Genomic DNA, 18040 nt, shown 5'->3' on the forward strand with positions numbered 1-18040 from the left:
CACTGCATTCTAGCCCCGGTCAAAGTGCAAGACCCTGCTTCAAAACAAAAATTTTTTTTCTGACAGGGCATGGTGGCTCACGCCTGTAATCCCAGCACTTTGGGAGGCCGAGGTGGGCGGATCACGAGGTCAGGAGATCGAGACCATCCTGGCTAACACAGTGAAACCCTGTCTCTACTAAAAATACAAAAAATCAGCTGGGCGTGGTGGCGGCGCCTGTAGTCCCGGCTACTCAGGAGGCTGAGGCAGGAGAATGGTGTGAACCCAGGAGGCAGAGCTTGCAGTGAGCCGAGATCACGCCACTGAACTCCAGCCTGGGCAACAGAGCGAGACTCCGTCTCAAAAAAAAAAAAAAATTTCTTTATAATATTATAAAGTTTTATTATGTGTTAAAAATACACAGTTTTATTATGTGTTAGAAATACAAAGTATTTAGGTATGAAATTATATAGTAGCTGGAATTTGCTTAAAAATCATCTGGGAGGGCCGGTAGTAAAATGTATACATTAAACAGGACCAGCCATGTACTGCTCATTGTTGAAGCTGGCAGATGAGTGAAGGGAGTTCACTAAACCATTCTCTTTACTTCTGTTTATGTCTGAAATTTTCTACAATGAAGTTTTTTTTTTTTTAAGGAAATTTAACTGGGGGAAAAGAAGTCACATATCACATCACTACACTGATCAATTCACCTCAGAGAAAAAATACAATTCCTTACCAGACCGTCCATGACTAGGAACCCCACTCTTCCCGTGCTTACTGTGCTCTAACCAACAGGCATCCTTCCTTGCTATTCTATTTTTTGAATACACCAGGCACATTTCTGCCTCAGAATCTTTGTACTTGCTATTTCCTCCTCTTAGAACACTCATCCCCTGATATCTGCATGACTCACTCCTCCACTTCCTTTAGATCTCTGCTCAAACAGTACCTTCCTAATGAGGCCTTCCTTGGCCACCCTACACAAAATAGCAAAATTCTCTGCCTAGCATTCCTTATTCCCCTTACCTGGGTATATTCTTCTCCATGCCATTTATCCATTCTGGCATATTATGTTTACTGTTTATCCCCAGTCGAATATAAGCCCCCTGAAGACAAGGACTTTGTCTTGTTCACTATTTGTTGAAGGCATAATTTATTATTTTTTAATAATAAATATTTGTTGAATGAATAACTCTGGACCAGAGAAGTAGAAGAAGTTGCTGAGGTAGGGTATAGGAAGGGAGGACAGAGAGAGCACATGGGCAGAAAGAAGCCAAGACAAGATGGGGGAAGTCATGAGGGCCCTTCCTTCTGGTTCCAAGCCATTCATAAGGCAGAGTTATACTTCTTGAAAGCCCTCCTTGAAGTCGCTTTTTGTTATTAGCAACTGAAAAGTCCTAACCAATATAAATAGTTGGATTCGCCTACAAACACCAAACTAAAAAAAAAGTAGCCTGGAAATTTAATTACCATCAGCTTTATGAAAAAGCACACACTATAGCGTTCAGAAGATGAGAATGAGTATTAGAACTTATGCATGGAACACGTTAGAACTATAAGGATTTAGGGAGTGACGGGATACAAAACAAATATATTAAAATAACAGATTTCGGCCAGGTGTGGTGGCTCATGCCTGTAATCCCAGCACTTTGGGAAGCCCAGGTGGGTGGATTACCTGATGTCAGGAGTTCGAGACCAGCCTGGCCAACATGGTGAAACCCCGTTTCTACCAAAAATACAAAAATTAGCCAGGTGTGGTGGTGGGTACCTGTAATCCCAGCTACTTGAGGGGCTGAGGCAGGAGAATCACTTGAACCTTGGAGGCGGAGGTTGCAGTGAGCCAAGATCACACTACTGTACTCCAGCCTAGGCAACAAGAGCAAAACTCCGTCTCAAAAATAAATAAATGAAAATTAGAATTTAAAAAAACAGATTTATTTACAAAAGACCAATAACAAACTTATGAGGAAGAAGATCCTATTTATAATGGTAGGCTGGGTGTGGTGGCGTGTGCGTGTTGTTCCAGCTATTCGGGAGGCTGAGGCATGAGAATAGCTCGAACCCAGGACATGGAGGTTACAGTGAGCTGAGGTCGTGCCACTGCAATCCAGCCTTGGCGACAGAGCGAGACTCCATCTCAAAAAAAAAAAACAAAATAAAGATACAATGGTAACACAAAATATGTGGAAATAATGTTAATAAGAAATGTAAAAGTATGGGATCTATATGGAGATAACCACAACATTTTATCTTTATGAACTACTTGTATACACAAAAAATACAAAAAAGATCATATGAAATATGATTTGAGGTTGGGCATGGTGGCTCACACCTGTAATCCCAGCACTTTGGGAGGCCAAGGCAGGAGGATTGCTTGAGTCAAGGAGTTTAAAACCAGCCTTGGCAACACAGGGAGACCCCGCATCTACAAAACATTGTAAAAATTGGCCAGGCAAGGTAGCATGCACCTGTGTGGCATAGTTACTCGGGAGACTGAGGCAGGAGGATTGCTTGGGCCCAGGAAGTCAAGGCTGCAGTGAGTCACGATTGTGCCACTGCACTCCAGCGTGGGTGACAGAGCAAGACCCTGTGTCAAAATATATACATATATATTTTTTATATTAAATATTGAATATTGTTTAAAATATATACACTCACATGTATAAATGAAATCTAAAATAAATAAATCAAAAGGGTAACAACAGCAGTTGCCTCTGAATGTGAGATTACTGGTAACTTATTTTCATTTTTAAATTTTTTTCTACACAATTTATTATTTTGCTTTTTGAGACAGGGTCGCCCTCTGTTGCCCAGGCTGGAGTGCTATGGTACCCCCATGGCTCACTGCAGCCTTGACCTCCTGGGCTCAAGTGATCCTCCCATCTCAACCTCCTGAGTAGCTGGGACTACAGGAGCACACCACCATGCCCAGCTAATTTTGTGTGTGTGTGTGTGTGTGTGTGTGTGTGTGTGTGTGTGTGTAGATGGGATCTCGCTATGTTGCTAGGGCTGGCCTTGAACTCTTGGGCTCAAGTGATCCTCCTGCCTCGGCCTCTCGAAGTGCTAGGATTACAGGCACGAGCCACTGTACCTGAATTTTTTTTTTCGCCCAAACATAGAGGGTTCAGCAACTTCCCCAAACTCTGGCCATAGCTGACAGAGAAGGAAAGGAATAAGAGCCAGGCACGGTGGCTCACACCTGTAATCCCAGCACTTTGGGAAGCCATGGCAGGTGGATCACCTGAGGTAAGGAGTTCGAGACCAGCCTGGCCAACATGGTGAAACCTCCGTCTCTACTAAAAATACAAAAATTAGCCAGGCATGGTGGCAGGCACCTGTAATCCCAGCTACTTGGGAGGCTGAGGCAGGAGAATTGTTTGAACCTGGGAGGCAGAGGTTGCAGTGAGCAGAGACCGTGCTACTGCACTCCAGCCTGGGCAACAGAGCAAGATTCACTCTATTAAAAAAAAAAGGAACAAGAGAACACCAAAGACTCCTCAATATCCAAAACTTCAGAAGCAGCTCCTTTCTGCCAATGGTATGGGAGGGAGCAGAGCAGAATAGAAAGACTAAAGTCTTTGGAGTCAAACAATCCAGGAGGTGAATTCCAGCTTTACCACTTACTACTTGTAAGTAACTTGGGAAAGTTATTTGGCCTCTGAGCACCAGTTTTCTCACCTGTAAAAGAGACATATTAACAGCTAATTTGCTGGCTTTGAATGAAGATGAAATAGGCCAGGCACAGTGGCTCACACCTGCAATCCTAACACTTTGGGAGGCCGAGGCGGGCGGATCACAAGAGGCCAGAAATTCAAGATCAGCCTGGCCAACACGGTAAAACCCTGTCTCTACTAAATTTTTTTTAAAAAAACTTAGCCAAGCATGGTGGCACACGCCTGTAATCCCAGCCACTAGGGAGGCTGAGGCACAAGAACTGCGTGAACCCCAGAGGTGGATGTCACAGTGAGCCAAGACTGTGCTACTGCACTCCATCCAGCCTGACGAAAGGAGACTCTGTATCAAAAACAAAAACAAAAACAAAAAAAGAAAAAAAGAAATAAACTTAGTGTCTAACACACTATATACTGAGCTGATTACTCATCAGAATCACCCAGGGAACTTTTGAAAACCGTAACTTTGTGGGCCCCAAGCCCCATCTACTAAATCAAGAATTCCATAGGTGAGGCCGAGAAATGTATAGGGAATGTTATTATAACATGCACTTTTGGATGCGTTTCTGATTTTTATACATCCACTGCATTTGGGAATCATTACTTAAGAAACCAACAATAGAAGTTACATAAAACATCAGGTACATGTAAATAACTGATATAAATAAGCTACATTGTTGTTTTGCATTATTATTTAACTTCATGCATAAGAAGCCTTATTTGCCAATTAGACTTCAAACTTCTTGAGGAGAGGATTCATGTAGTCCTCCTAGCACTCAGCATAGAATTATTAGCCGCACAGGAGTTATGAAAGAAATACTTGTTAAATAATTCAACTAGTAAGGGTAATAACTAATTATGTAAAGAATAAAATACCATTTTAAAATAACAAAATTAAAGATACTTCGATCGTAATATGACATTATTCCTAACAAAGCACATTTCTGATGACACCATCTTCGTATCTATCCATGCAGTTTTAGTTACAGGAATATTACAAGGATCTTACTCTAAGGTATTTCATTTATCATGTGGTCTCATGGCATATGGATCAGCAAGTTCATAAAGAACTGAGGTACGGACTAGATGGTCTCCACAAACCCTTCATCTCCTCTATGAAAAGACTGCCCTTTTGCTGTGTCTTAAAGGATAAACTGGATGTTGACAGAATAATTGTGAAAGACGAATACTTCCAGGGAGGTCATCCTGTTTAGAATGATGATTCTTCTAGTGGGGAATGAAATAAAACAAAGAAAAGAAAAACAAATGAAAGGATTTTAGCAAAGCATAAATAATAGAAAAAGAATGAGAGAATAAAGTTGGGTATGGTGGCACATGCCTGTAGTCCTAGCTCCTCAGGAGGTTGAGGCACTTGAATTCAGAGTTTGAGGCCAGCCTGGGCAACACAGTGAGACCCCCAATTCTTAAAATGAGAGAATGAATAAATAATTACCCATCCAAAATTCTCAATAAAAATCAAAAAGATTTAGATGTGGCATTTCTTGCCGAGACAGTACGTTTGTGGGAGATGTATAAAAATAGGATGGCTGCTCAGTTTGCCAGTTAGATGTTTAGTGGACTGCTGATTCCACTTTTCTAGCATGCTTTAATACACCCACAGCGCCAAGCTGAGGTTTAATGATAGGATCCAGCCTAAGAGAGAATCCAAAGACATTCTTTTGTGCATTGATGAGTTTCACTCTAACCATCAGGAATGATTACCAGGCAGGTTGCTGGTCTGGCCAGAACCAGGGGTAACAGTTCAAGCATGAACATACACATTAAAGAGCTTCTCCAGAAGTAAGACCACAGGCTCAATTGTCAAAATCCATGAGACACAGAAAAGGGAAGGAAACTGAAGGAGAGAAGTATAAGTACACTTCTATAATGGATAGTATGGTTACAAATGAAAGCAAAAGGGGACATAATTATTTCTCCAACATATTCTGTGAAACAATGAACAAAAATTAAAGTAGATTAGACTTTAAAAAATAAGTAGGGGAGCAAACAAAATCCTCTATTAGATGTATCAAAATTTAAGCTGAAGAACTTATTTCTAACATTGTAAAAGGGACTGATGCAACTATATCTGAGGTACTCAACTCACTGTATTTTTAGGTTTCAGACACAGTCTTGCTCTGTTGCCCAGGCTGAAGTGCACTGGCACGATTTTAGCTCTCTGCAACCTACACTTCCCACGTTCAAGCAATTCTCATGCCTCAGCCTCCTGAGTAGCTAGAATTACAGGCGCACACCACCATGCCCAGCTAATTCTTATATTTTTAGTAGAGACAGGGTTTCGCCATGTTGGCCAGGCTGGTCTTAAAACTCCTGACCTCAAGTGATCTGCCTGCCTCCTGGCTAATTTTTTTGTATTTTCAGTAGAAATGAGGGGCTGGGCGCGGTGGCTCACGCCTGTAATCCCAGCACTTTGGGAGGCCGAGGCAGGAGGATCATGAGATCAGGAGATCGAGACCATCCTGGCTAACATGGTGAAACCCCGTCTCTACTAAAAATACAAAACACTTAGCCGGAAGCAGTGGCGGGTGCCTGTAGTCTCAGCTACTCGGGAGGCTGAGGCAGGAGAATGGCATGAACCCGGGAGGCGGAGCTTGCAGTGAGCCGAGATCATGCCACTGGACTTCAGCCTGGGCGACAGAGCGAGACTACGTCTCAAAAAAAAAAAAAAAAAAAAAAAGAAATGATTTTTCACTATGTTGGCCAGGCTGATCTCAAACTCCTGGCCTCAAGTGATCTGACGCCGTGGCCTCCAAAAGTGTTGGGATTACAGGTGTGAGCCACGGTGCCTGGCCTCACTGTGTGCTTTATTTATAATTTTTTAAGATACGGAAGTGAAGAAGGCAAATAAAAATAAAGGGTGGCTGGGAGACAGAGAAGCTTAGATAAACTGGCTCTGTATATACTGATCAAGAAGAGATTAATAAGAACTGCATTAAGATATATAAAAAATTTGAAGAAAGTGAGTAAGATAAGTGATATGAAGTATTTTCAATCTGTATTAAATACAACAAAGAGAAACGTTAACTGGATCAACAGAGGGGCTAGCCTAGTGAGATTCTGAAAGTATTTAGAGTAAAAAAGAGAAATTCAAGAAGAACTACTTCATTTAAGGACAGTCAGAATGAGATGTAAGGAAGAAAAACAAGCAATTGGGACTTCTGGTTCTACACAGTCATCACTTAGTAGCAGTCATGAAGAAAATCATACCTACTGAGGATACTCGAGTTTATAATCATAGTAGGAGAAATCAAGAAGCACTTTACAGAGTGTGATTTAGCGCAGAGAGACTGGCCTTTATATGCAGGCAGAGCTGAAAACAAAACATCTCATTATCACACTACCGTCCTTGTTGGGTAACTTTGGCAAGTTCATCAAATCCCTGAGCCTTTGTCTTATCTGTAAACAACAGCAATGATACCTACACCTTGCAAGATCACTGCATTAGAGGTAACGCATGTACAGTACCTAGTAGAGCACCGGGTAGGGGCTGCTATTAGTATAATAAATCTTAATATTATTAGTCTTATAATTATTATGTAACAATGGAGCCAATCCACAAATATTTATTAGGCATCCATTACATGCCAATATGATATTGGGAGGTGCTGGGAGGATACAGAAGACGGACTGCAGACATTTCTTTTAAAGGACAAAAAAAGAGAAAGTCTAGAAAACATGATATAACCACTATAAAATATTTTAATAGCATTTTATTTCTGAAATTGTTCTTCCCCAAGTCTTTTCTTCTTGCTGAGACTGAAGCTTTGAAAGTATATAATATGACCAGCCTTTATACACATACTATATGAAAATATACAGCAAATGCTAATGATACCAGCAACATAATGGTTTTTACCCTAACGGAAAAGAATCTGCATATATGCAAAAAAGACTGTTACTAGGCCCACTAATGGGGCAAGGGAAAGTCTAGGTTGGAACTGCCAAGGGAAATCTATAACCTAGAAACTCATCCAAAATATCATAGGGGCTAGGCACAGTAGCTCACACCTATAATCCCAGCACTTCGGAAAGCCGAGGCAGGTGGATCACTTGAAGACAGGAGTTCGAGACCAGCCTGGCATGGTGAAACCCCGTCTCTACTAAAAATACAAAATTTAGCTAGGCATGGTGGTGTGCACCTGTAGTCCCAACTACTCTGGAGGCTGAGGCAGAAGAATTGCTTGAACCAGGGAGGCGGAGGTTGTAGTAAACCAAGATGGCACCACTGCACTCCAGCCTGGGCGACACAGCAAGACTCCGTCTCAAAAAAACACAAAAAACAAAAAACAAAAATCGGCTGGGCACAGTGGCTCATGCCTGTAATCCCAGCACTTCAGGAGGCCATGGCAGGTAGATTACTGGAGGTCAGGAGTTCAAGACCAGCCTGGCCAACATGGTGAAACCCCATCTCTACTAAAAATACAAAATTAGCCAGGTGTGCTGGCATGCGCCTGTAATCCCAGTTACTCAGGAGGCAGAGGCAGGAGAATCGCTTGAACCCAGGAGGCGGAGGTTGCAGTGAGCCAAGATCATGCCATTGCACTCCAGCCTGGGTGACAGAGTGAGACTCCATCTCAAAAAAAAAAAAAAAACATAGGGTACTCCTTGGCCTATATTTTTGAAAAAATATCAGAGAAAAGTACTGACATGACAGCTTATAAAAAATGTCCCCTGCACACATCAATCCCTGTGACCCAGAGTGAAGGGTGGCCAAAAAGCCAAGACCTAAAGAGCATATAGCTTCAGAGGGTCAAGGCACACAAGAGAAAGAGCCTAAAGCTCAAAACACAAGAGGTACCTGTCCAGAGGATTTAAAAGGATGAATTAAAAATAAAAGTTCTTACATAATAAACTAAATACATAAATCTCAAATTAAGAATTAAAATCATTTCCATTTACCTGATTGCTTAGAATTTCTTTCTTTCCACTGAATATTTTTGCATTTGATCTGGTTTTGTCTCTCTTTTCGGAGTCGTTCTAATCTTTGAGCTTGAAAAGAAATATTATAACTATAAGTTTGTCAATGAAAGTTTACCATAAACAAAGACATAATTAACTACCTTTACATGAATAAAGATGTTTTATATTGCATATGTAGAGAAAAAGTCATAAAATTTTAAAGGTGGCACCCCTGAAAAGCAAATACCAACAAAAACATGAAAATATTCTTGATTTATAATTGAAATTAGAGGATATAAAACACTAATAGAGATCATAAAGATAGTATTAACATGGAAGAGAATAATAAAATGTGAAAACTTCTGTGATTAATATGACATTTCATTATATAAATCATTAATAACGGTCTTAAAGGAATTTTAATGCACAAATGAACTGAAGTGAATATTACATTACAGGAATAAAATTACTGTTATGAATTACTCTACCCGTTTCAAAAATTAAAGATAAATGAACTCAGACTAGACTATTAAAGTTTTAAATATAAAATCCTTTATCTAAAAATCATGAAAATTATAAAATGTCAAAGCTATATAAATTAGCATAGCTTTTCTTCAGTGGGCTGAAACAGTTTATAGGTAGTAAAATAAATGATTTGTATCTTTGTAACATTAGTCAAATCTTAAAAAGAACAATTTTTCTTTTACAAAATTTTAAGATATGCTGCATGGATTAAAAAGTAAATTCTTTGGTCACTAAGACAACCTACAATCTCAATTAATTATTAGCATCTAAGTGCTACCAGAAGAAATTCCAACAAGAGTCACCTAAAATTATGCATTTGTGATTATATTGCCACTGGCTGATCAACCTTCAAAAATCAGTGAACTGATCCTTTAGAGAAATACCACCCAGCATCCACTGAACAACTGCTGCATACGGAGACCACGATAAAAAAGAAAGTCACAATCGATGCCATCTCTTGAAATGAGTCTTCTCTTGCTAATCTTCAGCTTCCTATCCCAGCATTTTGCTAATAGAAAATAAATTAATTTCTTTTTCAGCCTCTTTCAAGGTAGGAAATTATACACTTCTGCGTTAGCATTGTGGTTGGGAAATACTGAAAATAATCTTACCAGAAATTTAAACTATGCTGGGAAAAGCATTCTGACAATGTCACTATATCTAACCAAATTCCACTGAAGAAAAATACATTCAATTGCAATTAATAAATGTGAAGGGTACAGCCAAAGTAATATAATCATAAAGCTCTCAATTTAGCAGCATTCTCCTACTGAAATACATTCAACCTGTCATATAAGATATCATCTCAATAACCTGCAAGGAAGTCAGTTTCAACTAGAGAACTGAGAATCAATGGTTCTAAATTATATTCAAACCTTCACTCAAATCCTATTTTGATAAAAGTTCCTTTAGATACTGGGAAATGCTATTAATTATTTTCATCATGAGAGCAAATTATTCTTATGTCACAGATACTGAATGAATTCTGAACCAAAACCTGAATGTGTCTTTCACTGTAAATTGTATCCAGTTCTACCTCCAATATTACTTTATGTGCATTTTACATTTGGACCATGAAAATAAATACGTAAGTATTTTCAGTGTTCTACTATATCTCCTTGCCATTACCTTTCCTGGGAGTTAGCAGGTTACTGCTAATTTGGAGATTATATTTTCTGATTATCTAAAAAAAAAAATCTCCTAGAATACCTGTCATATTAGAACTACAATATATATTCTAAAATTTGTCTAAGTAAAAAAAAAAAAGTCCTTGGTTCATCACATTCCCCTTGAAACAAGGCCACCAAAAAAAATATGTGGGAAAATGGGCAATAAGCTTTTAAAGCTAATGACTAAATACATGTATACCAAAGTTGAGTGTTTTCAAGCCAGAAAAATCAAAACGTGATCAATTTAAGAAAATAAAGGCAAAGTATCAAAAATAGGGGCTCCTTTTCTAACCTCACACCCTATGTATAGAATGCTACTAAAACCAGCCCTAGTAAATACTCAGGTGTCTCCTCCCATTTCCCCACTCCCCCACAATTCCTCCAGGGGCAAGAAGTGCCTGCTCTCCTTCGGTGGTCACCTCTCTGTATTACAAGTTTTTTATTATGTCAACCTGAAATCTGTCTCCAGGTAATCTACCTACTGGGACTAATGTTGCTCTGTGAAGACACTCAAAGCCAGTCCACTTGCCTTTCTAAACAATGACTTGTTAGACAACGTCCAACATGTTCTCCTAACCAACTTTTTCACTATCCCTCTTCTGTCTACTTCTAATAACATTCTAGAGGCCCTCTCCATTCGCAGTCGCAGAGATGGAGATGTTGCTCAGACTCACTCTTAGTCTGACATATGTGTGTTCCTATTAATACCCAGAAACTTCCCCCATTAAGCCTATTCCAACATTATGCATTATTCCATAAGACTGTTTACTGATTTAAAGCTCAGAAGACATGACTAGAACACAATGTTTACCTGTGTTTGAGCGTCTTCTAATACCAAAGTCCCAACTTGAGGTAATATCGACTGACTGGGCATATACATAGCCCTGAGTCTCACCATTGCTTCCCTGAATTTCTGACCCACTGTCTCCAGGCATTGAAGGAGGATGAATCTTCTCTAGGTCAACATCATGATCAATGAGAACCATCTCACACATTCCCGTGTCATCACTGGTCACATGTGACTGTCGAATATGAGCTAGAATGATAGTTGGATTGTCCAAGAAGGCCATCCTTTCTGTGGGCCAATTTCCTTAAAAGGCTATTTTCTCCTCTTCATATTGTTTCACGAGCTCACCTACCTAGAAACATGATGTACACAGCAAATATTTAAGAATAAGGCAGAAAATGACTGAATCATTTTTCAGACAAATTCAGTGTAGTAAAATGCCACCTTGAAAATCAACATTTATCCCTGTTCTGTGGAGCTTAAAAGGATTAAGTCTAAGCTGAAATGAAATCCTTATAAGCACTAGGGGCTGCAGCTCTAGTCAATGAGATCTCCATAGAAATCAGAAAGGAAGGCTTGCACTCTGGCAAAACAAATCACAGCAACTCCTAACAAGTCAGGCCACTCAAAGCACATAACTACTGTTAAAACAATAAATTTTCCTTTCTTTCTCCCTTCACCATCATGCAATCTTCTCATTACTTTATAAGGTCATGGGGGAACAAGTTGTATTTTCCTCAAATGATGTGCTAAAGTACAAAACTGTATTTCATCAGTTTATATTTCTCCTCCTGTCACATGGTTGTGAGTGTTTAAAAGGGCACAGACAATGCTTTCTGAGTTACTAGGGGTTTTATAAAAATGTACCACCAAATTAATTTTGCTTAATGAATGTATTTTCCTTTCAAGATAGTACTGTGGTTTTTGCTGTTGTTTTGTTTGTTTTTTCTGAGACAGAGTATCACTTTTGTTGCCCAGGCTGGAGTGCAGTGGCGCCATCTTGGCTCACTACAACCTCCACCTCCCGGGTTCAAGTGATTCTCCTGCCTCAGCCTCCTGCGTAGCTGGGACTACAGGGATGCACCACCATGCCTGGCTAATTTTGTATTTTTAGTAGAAACAGGGTTTCTTCATGTTGGTCAGGCTGGTCTCAAACTCCCAACCTCAGTTGATCTGCCCGCCTTGGCCTCCCAAAGTGTTGCAATCACAGGCGTGAGCCACCATGCCCAGCCTGTGTTTTTAAAATAAAACTTATAATCAAAACTACCTACTATATGATCAACCTCTCATTTTAGAAACTTAATTATAAAAACTGCTTCCTCAGTCCTGTTAAAACTGTAATGAGGCTGGGCACAGTGATTCACACCTGTACTCTCAACCCTTTGGGAGGCCAAGGCAGGAGGACTGCTTGAGTCCAGGAGTTCAAGACCAACATGGGCAACACAAGAAAGACTCTCTCTCTACAAAATATATATATATACACACACGCACATATATATTTATTTATTATTTTTTAATTAGCTGGGCATGGTGGGATGTGACTGTAGTCCTAGCTACTCATGAGGCTGAGGTGGGAGGATCACCTGAGCCACAGCATTCAAGGCTGCAGTGAGCTATGATTGCACCATTGCACTCCAGCCTGGGTGACATAGTGAGACCCTGTCTTCTAAAACAACACAAAACAAACAAAAAACACTGTAATAATATTTATTCTAGTAACAAGATAGCACCCTCTCGGCTAAGTGAAAATACTCAACAAAGAAAATATTGCAGAACAATGGTTAGGTACTAGGCCCTAGAGACAGAAAGGTTCGAATCCTGGCCCTATTACTTGTTAGCTATAAAATCTTGGTCAAAATACTTAACCTTTTTGAGCCTCCTTTTTTTTTCCTTCATTTATAAAATGGAAGCTTCAGGAATGAGAGGATACGTCAGAGATAATGCAGGTAAAGTGCTCAAAAAAATACATGGCATGTAATTAAATAAATGTTAGCTATTAATAATAATGATAAAAATATTAATAATTTCAACTATCAATTCTTGCTTAAAGTAGTCCTAAAATATGTCAATATCCCATCTGTCTTATAAGTTCACAGCACATAAAAGAAGTCTGTGCTTCCTTTGTGATAGAGGACACTGCAAGTCATGTGAGCGAGTTCCCTGCCCCTGCAAAATCGTTGCGAAGTCCAAGGAATATGAAAGCTGGATTGACTATGTTTCCAGGAACAGTCCTAGAAGATATTTGCTTTTAGAAGGACTTATAACACCACATTTTCTTGTAATCTATTTCTTCTAGAAATGGAAGACAGAGAGGAAATCTTGCTAATAAATCCTTACAGCTAACTAAGGTTTTAAAAATTGCTGTCTGGAAACACATCATTCTGTTGACATCACCTAGTGGGTCTTAAAATAAAGATACTGAGATTAAAAAGAAATTCAACTGAGAAGCATCTCTAATCAAGCGAATTACATTAATCTTCACTTTTTCCCCTCTTAATATATTCCTTGAGTACTTATTTTACTCTGAGGCTACTGGGAAATGCAAAGGTGAGTAAAGTATCCCTGAATCAAAAAGTTAATACCCTAATACAGACCTAGTACCTCTCCTAATACCACGGGATTCTTTTAAGCACCAAATTTCTGAGACATCTGGTCCCTGAAATATTAGTGTCAATCTACCATTGTAAGGATATTGATCAGAAAAAAAATACGAAATTAACAGTGAGCATTTAAATTTCACTTGTAAAAATACAAACTTCTCTATAACCATAAAAAATATATACACCACAGATTTATTTATAAATGAGAATATTTATGGAATCGTAGTACCACAGATCAGAGCTGCAAACATCCTTCTACAGCAACCACAATAAGCCGTCCTCCTTGCATGAAAGGAAGGCAACTAGTCACCAGTAGAGAGGAAGGTGCTTTCAAATTCATACTGAATAGTTCTCCCTTGCAAAAATAAGGGCTTTAATGAGAAATCACACATTTAATACACTTGATCTTAGCCAAGAGGCCGAGAAGCGATCACACATTTAATAGGTGTTCTAGCACCAAAAAGTCAAATGGCAAAAGGCAAAGTGACAAAAGTATACTGAAGTACCCTCAATAAAATATATTTAGGGAAACAGATCACTTCTTTAGAAGACAAGAGGAATAGGCAAACACTTCTCAAGGCACACACCAACTCCCCAACTTTATCCTTCCAGAACAAATGCCTCAACGATAGCAGATATCTTCTCTATTAGGACACTATGGCTTCATACATTAAGGAAGCTGTATGATTCATTCAAAAAATATTGATTCCCTACCAACTCTGATATGGAACCCCCACAGGACTGCCCCAGAAAACATATTATTGTGTATGTCACTTTTTACCTCCCGTTATGTGTACTTAGAGACTTAGACTATAAGTTCCACAAGGACAGGGTCCATAACACCATATTCCTTCTGGCAACAAAGGCTGTTACACATGGCAGGAGTTCAATAAATGTTGCTGTCTAACTTCCAAGGACTATTCAGTTTCATTGTAGAGATAAGTCATATATGAATGTGCCAGGTGTAAGTGTGTGATTATAAATAAAGGATTGCCTTTTTTTCTTAACACAAGAGCATCTCTTCAATGTGCCCTTCAAAATTGTCACCTTGAAACACTATCAACTTATTCTAAGAAGACTAATTTTCAAAACCCAAAAGAATATTTTTAAAAATCTCCCAAAGAGCAGCAAATTGCCATTTGAAGCTATGTTTGATTTCCAAGACAAAGACATTCAGATCAGGGATAAAAACAAATTGTACTCTCTGATCAGTTATGCAAAAATCAAAAAGATTTTTAAAAATCTAACTCTGACAAGGGTTCAGAGAAATGGGCACTCTCATGCACAATATGAAGGAATGAAAACTGGGACTTTTTAGAAGGTAATTTGGTAATATTTACCAAAATATAAAACATGAATACTATCTGGGCAATCCTACCTCTAGGATTTGTTCTAAGGAGATAACTGTGTAAAGTATTTATCTCAGAGTAATTTGTAATACTGAAAATCTAAAAGGAACCTACAATAGTACACATATGCCATGACACATACATATAACACAATATTAAGCAGCGATTAAGAATACATGGTAGAGGATGAACAAAATGTAGTATATACAAATGATGGAATGTTATTCAGCCTTCAAACACAGGAAATTCTGACACATTACAACATAGATGAACCTTGAGAACATTATGCTAAGTGAAATAAGTCAGTCGCAAAAGGACAAGTACTGTATGATTCCATTTATATGAGGTACCTAAAGTAGTCAAACTGACAGAAAATCTAATGGCAGTTGCTAGGGGCTGGAGGAAGGGAGTAATGGGGAAAAAGTATTTAATGGGTACATTTCAGTTTGGGAAGATGGAAAAGTTATGGAAATGGACAGTGGTGATGGTTGCACCATAATGTGAATGTATGTAATGCCAATGAACTACACATTTTAAAATGGTTAAAATGGTAAATTTGGCCGGGCACGGCGGCTCAAGCCTGTAATCCCAGCACTTTGGGAGGCCGAGACAGGCAGATCACGAGGTCAGGAGATTGAGATCATCCTGGCTAACACGGTGAAACCCCGTCTCCACTAAAAAATACAAAAAACTAGCCGGGCGAGGTGGCGGGCGCCTGTAGTCCCAGCTACTCGGGAGGCTGAGGCAGGAGAATGGCGTAAACCCGGGAGGCAGAGTTTGCAGTGAGCTGAGATCCGGCCACTGCACCCCAGCCTGGGGGACAGAGCAAGACTCCGTCTCAAAAAAAAAAAAAAAAGGTAAATTTTACATCTCATTTATACCATGTATATTTTACCACAATTTAAAATTTTTAAGTTTTAAAATAAGTCTAGGAAACACCAGATTCAACCAAGTTAAAGAGGTTTTCTTCTTGCTGTTTCATCACAGGACTTCCCAAAACTTTTACATTATGTACTCTGTGTAGGCCAGGCACGGTGGCTCACGCCTGTAATCCCAGCTCTTTGGGAGGCCGAGGCGGGCAGATCACGAGGTCAGGAGATCAAGACCATCCTGGCTAATATGGTGAAACCCCGTCTCTACTAAAAATACAAAAAAAAAAAAAAAATTAGCCAGGTGAGGTGGCGGGCACCTGTAGTCCCACTGCACCCCAGCCTGGGCAACAGAGCGAGACTCTGTCTCAAAGAAAAAAAAAAAAAATTATGTACTCTGTGTATTGTGACTCTCCAAGAGGGAGGAACCTAGTAACACAATATATCCCAAACTTACTTCATCCATAAATATTGTTTTCTATAGGAATACTAAAACATATCAGTGTATAACAGCATTTCACAGAACATGCTATTAGAAATGCTATTCTACACTTTCACAAATGCTGTCTCTTCAGGCCTTGAATGCCTTCCCTGAATGTTACCAACTCTTGATTCTCTGAGACAGTCAGACGTTTTTTGGCCGGGTGCAGTGGCTCACACCCGTAATCCCAGCACTTCAGGAGGCCGAGGCGGGCGGATCAGTTGTGGTCAGGAGTTTGAGACCAATCAACAGGTCAACATGTGAAACCCCATCTCTATTAAAAATACAAAAATTAGCTGGGCAAGGAGGCTAAGGTGAAAGAATCGCTTGAACCCAGGAGGCAGAGGTGAGCCGAGATGGCGCCACTGCCCTCCAGCATGGGCAATGGAGCAAGACTCCATCTCAAGAAAATAATAAGGCCGGGTACAGCGGCTTACGCCTGTAATCCCAACACTTTGGGGGGCCAAGGCGGGTGGATCATCTGAGGTCAGGAGTTTGAGACTAGCCTCACCAACATGGTGAAATCCCATCTCTACCGAAAATATAAAAATGAGGGGGGTGTGGTGGTGCGTGCCTATAGTCCCAGCTACTCGGGAGGCTGAGGCATGAAAATCTCTTGAACCTAGCAGGCGGAGGTTGCAGTGAGCCGAAATTGCCACTGCATTCCAGCCTGGGCAACAGAGTGAGATTCTGTCTCAAAAATAATAATAAAATAAGATAGACCTTTTAATATACCTTTAGGCCACAGATAAATAATATCACCTTGCCTAAGCTTTCCCACTTTTCACAGCTTCTTTCTCACACTTTTTAACACCATGTTCTTTAAAGCATAAAGATTTGTTTTATTAAAAATGGAAGCAATAGGGATATCCACACACAGAAGGAAAGAAAGAGATGTCCCAAAATAACACAACAATTTTTTTTTTTTTTTTTTTTTTGAGACAAGGTCTCATTCCCATCGCCCAGGCAGAAGTGCAGAGGCACAATCACAGCTCACTGTAGCTTCAACTTCCCAGATTCAGGCGACTTTCCCACCTCAGCCTCCCAAGTAGCTGGGATTATAGGCTCACACCACCATGCCTGGCTACTTTTTGTATTTTTTGTAGAAATAGGGTTTTATCACATTGCCCAGGCTGGTCTTGAACTCCTAGGCTCAAGTGATCTACCAGTCTCGGCCTGCCAAAGTGTTGGGATTACAGGCATGAGCCACTATGCCAGGCCAACATATGCATTTTTAATATACTGGGTGGATTTCCTTTTACACTTCAAATGAATAAATATTCAACAAATATTTACTAAGTTTCTACTAAGTGCTAAGGGTGGTTTCAGATGCACTTTGGATACTGTTCCCAGATTACACACCCGTCTGTGTTCATTAATGATCATGAAACCTGCCTGTGATGACTGGGAACATGCTCTAAACATGGGAATAATTTTTAGTAGGTTTTGATGGGCATACGTCTTAATATAATTTTGGATAATTTTATATACACTCATTTCCAAACTTTATTTATAATAGCTTATGAAAAAAACTGAGAAAATGAAAGGTTATGAAACTTGCCCAAAGCCAGACAGCTAATACATAGAACTAAAAATCAAATTCAAGAGCTTGGGATCTTAACCGGTACACCAGAAGGCCTCTTAAAACAAAGAGGGACAAAGTTACAATAGTCATAATGAACACAAT

At 39.6% G+C, this 18040-nt stretch overlaps 1 protein-coding gene and 1 pseudogene across 1 annotated transcript in view; both read right to left on the reverse strand.

Moving 5' to 3' along the window:
- Window positions 1-18040, reverse strand: part of MAPKAP1 (MAPK associated protein 1) — a 266192-nt gene that overhangs the window by 219651 nt on the left and 28501 nt on the right. The window contains 2 exon segments of the mRNA XM_021927651.2: window positions 8574-8663; window positions 11079-11406. Coding sequence (XP_021783343.1) covers window positions 8574-8663; window positions 11079-11337 — 349 coding nt within the window. The 5' untranslated portion in view covers window positions 11338-11406.
- On the reverse strand, window positions 13926-14085 carry LOC116270194 (annotated as a pseudogene).

The sequence above is a fragment of the Papio anubis genome, chromosome 13 (genome assembly GCF_008728515.1).
Source record: "Papio anubis isolate 15944 chromosome 13, Panubis1.0, whole genome shotgun sequence".
Taxonomy (NCBI): Eukaryota; Metazoa; Chordata; class Mammalia; order Primates; family Cercopithecidae; genus Papio; species Papio anubis.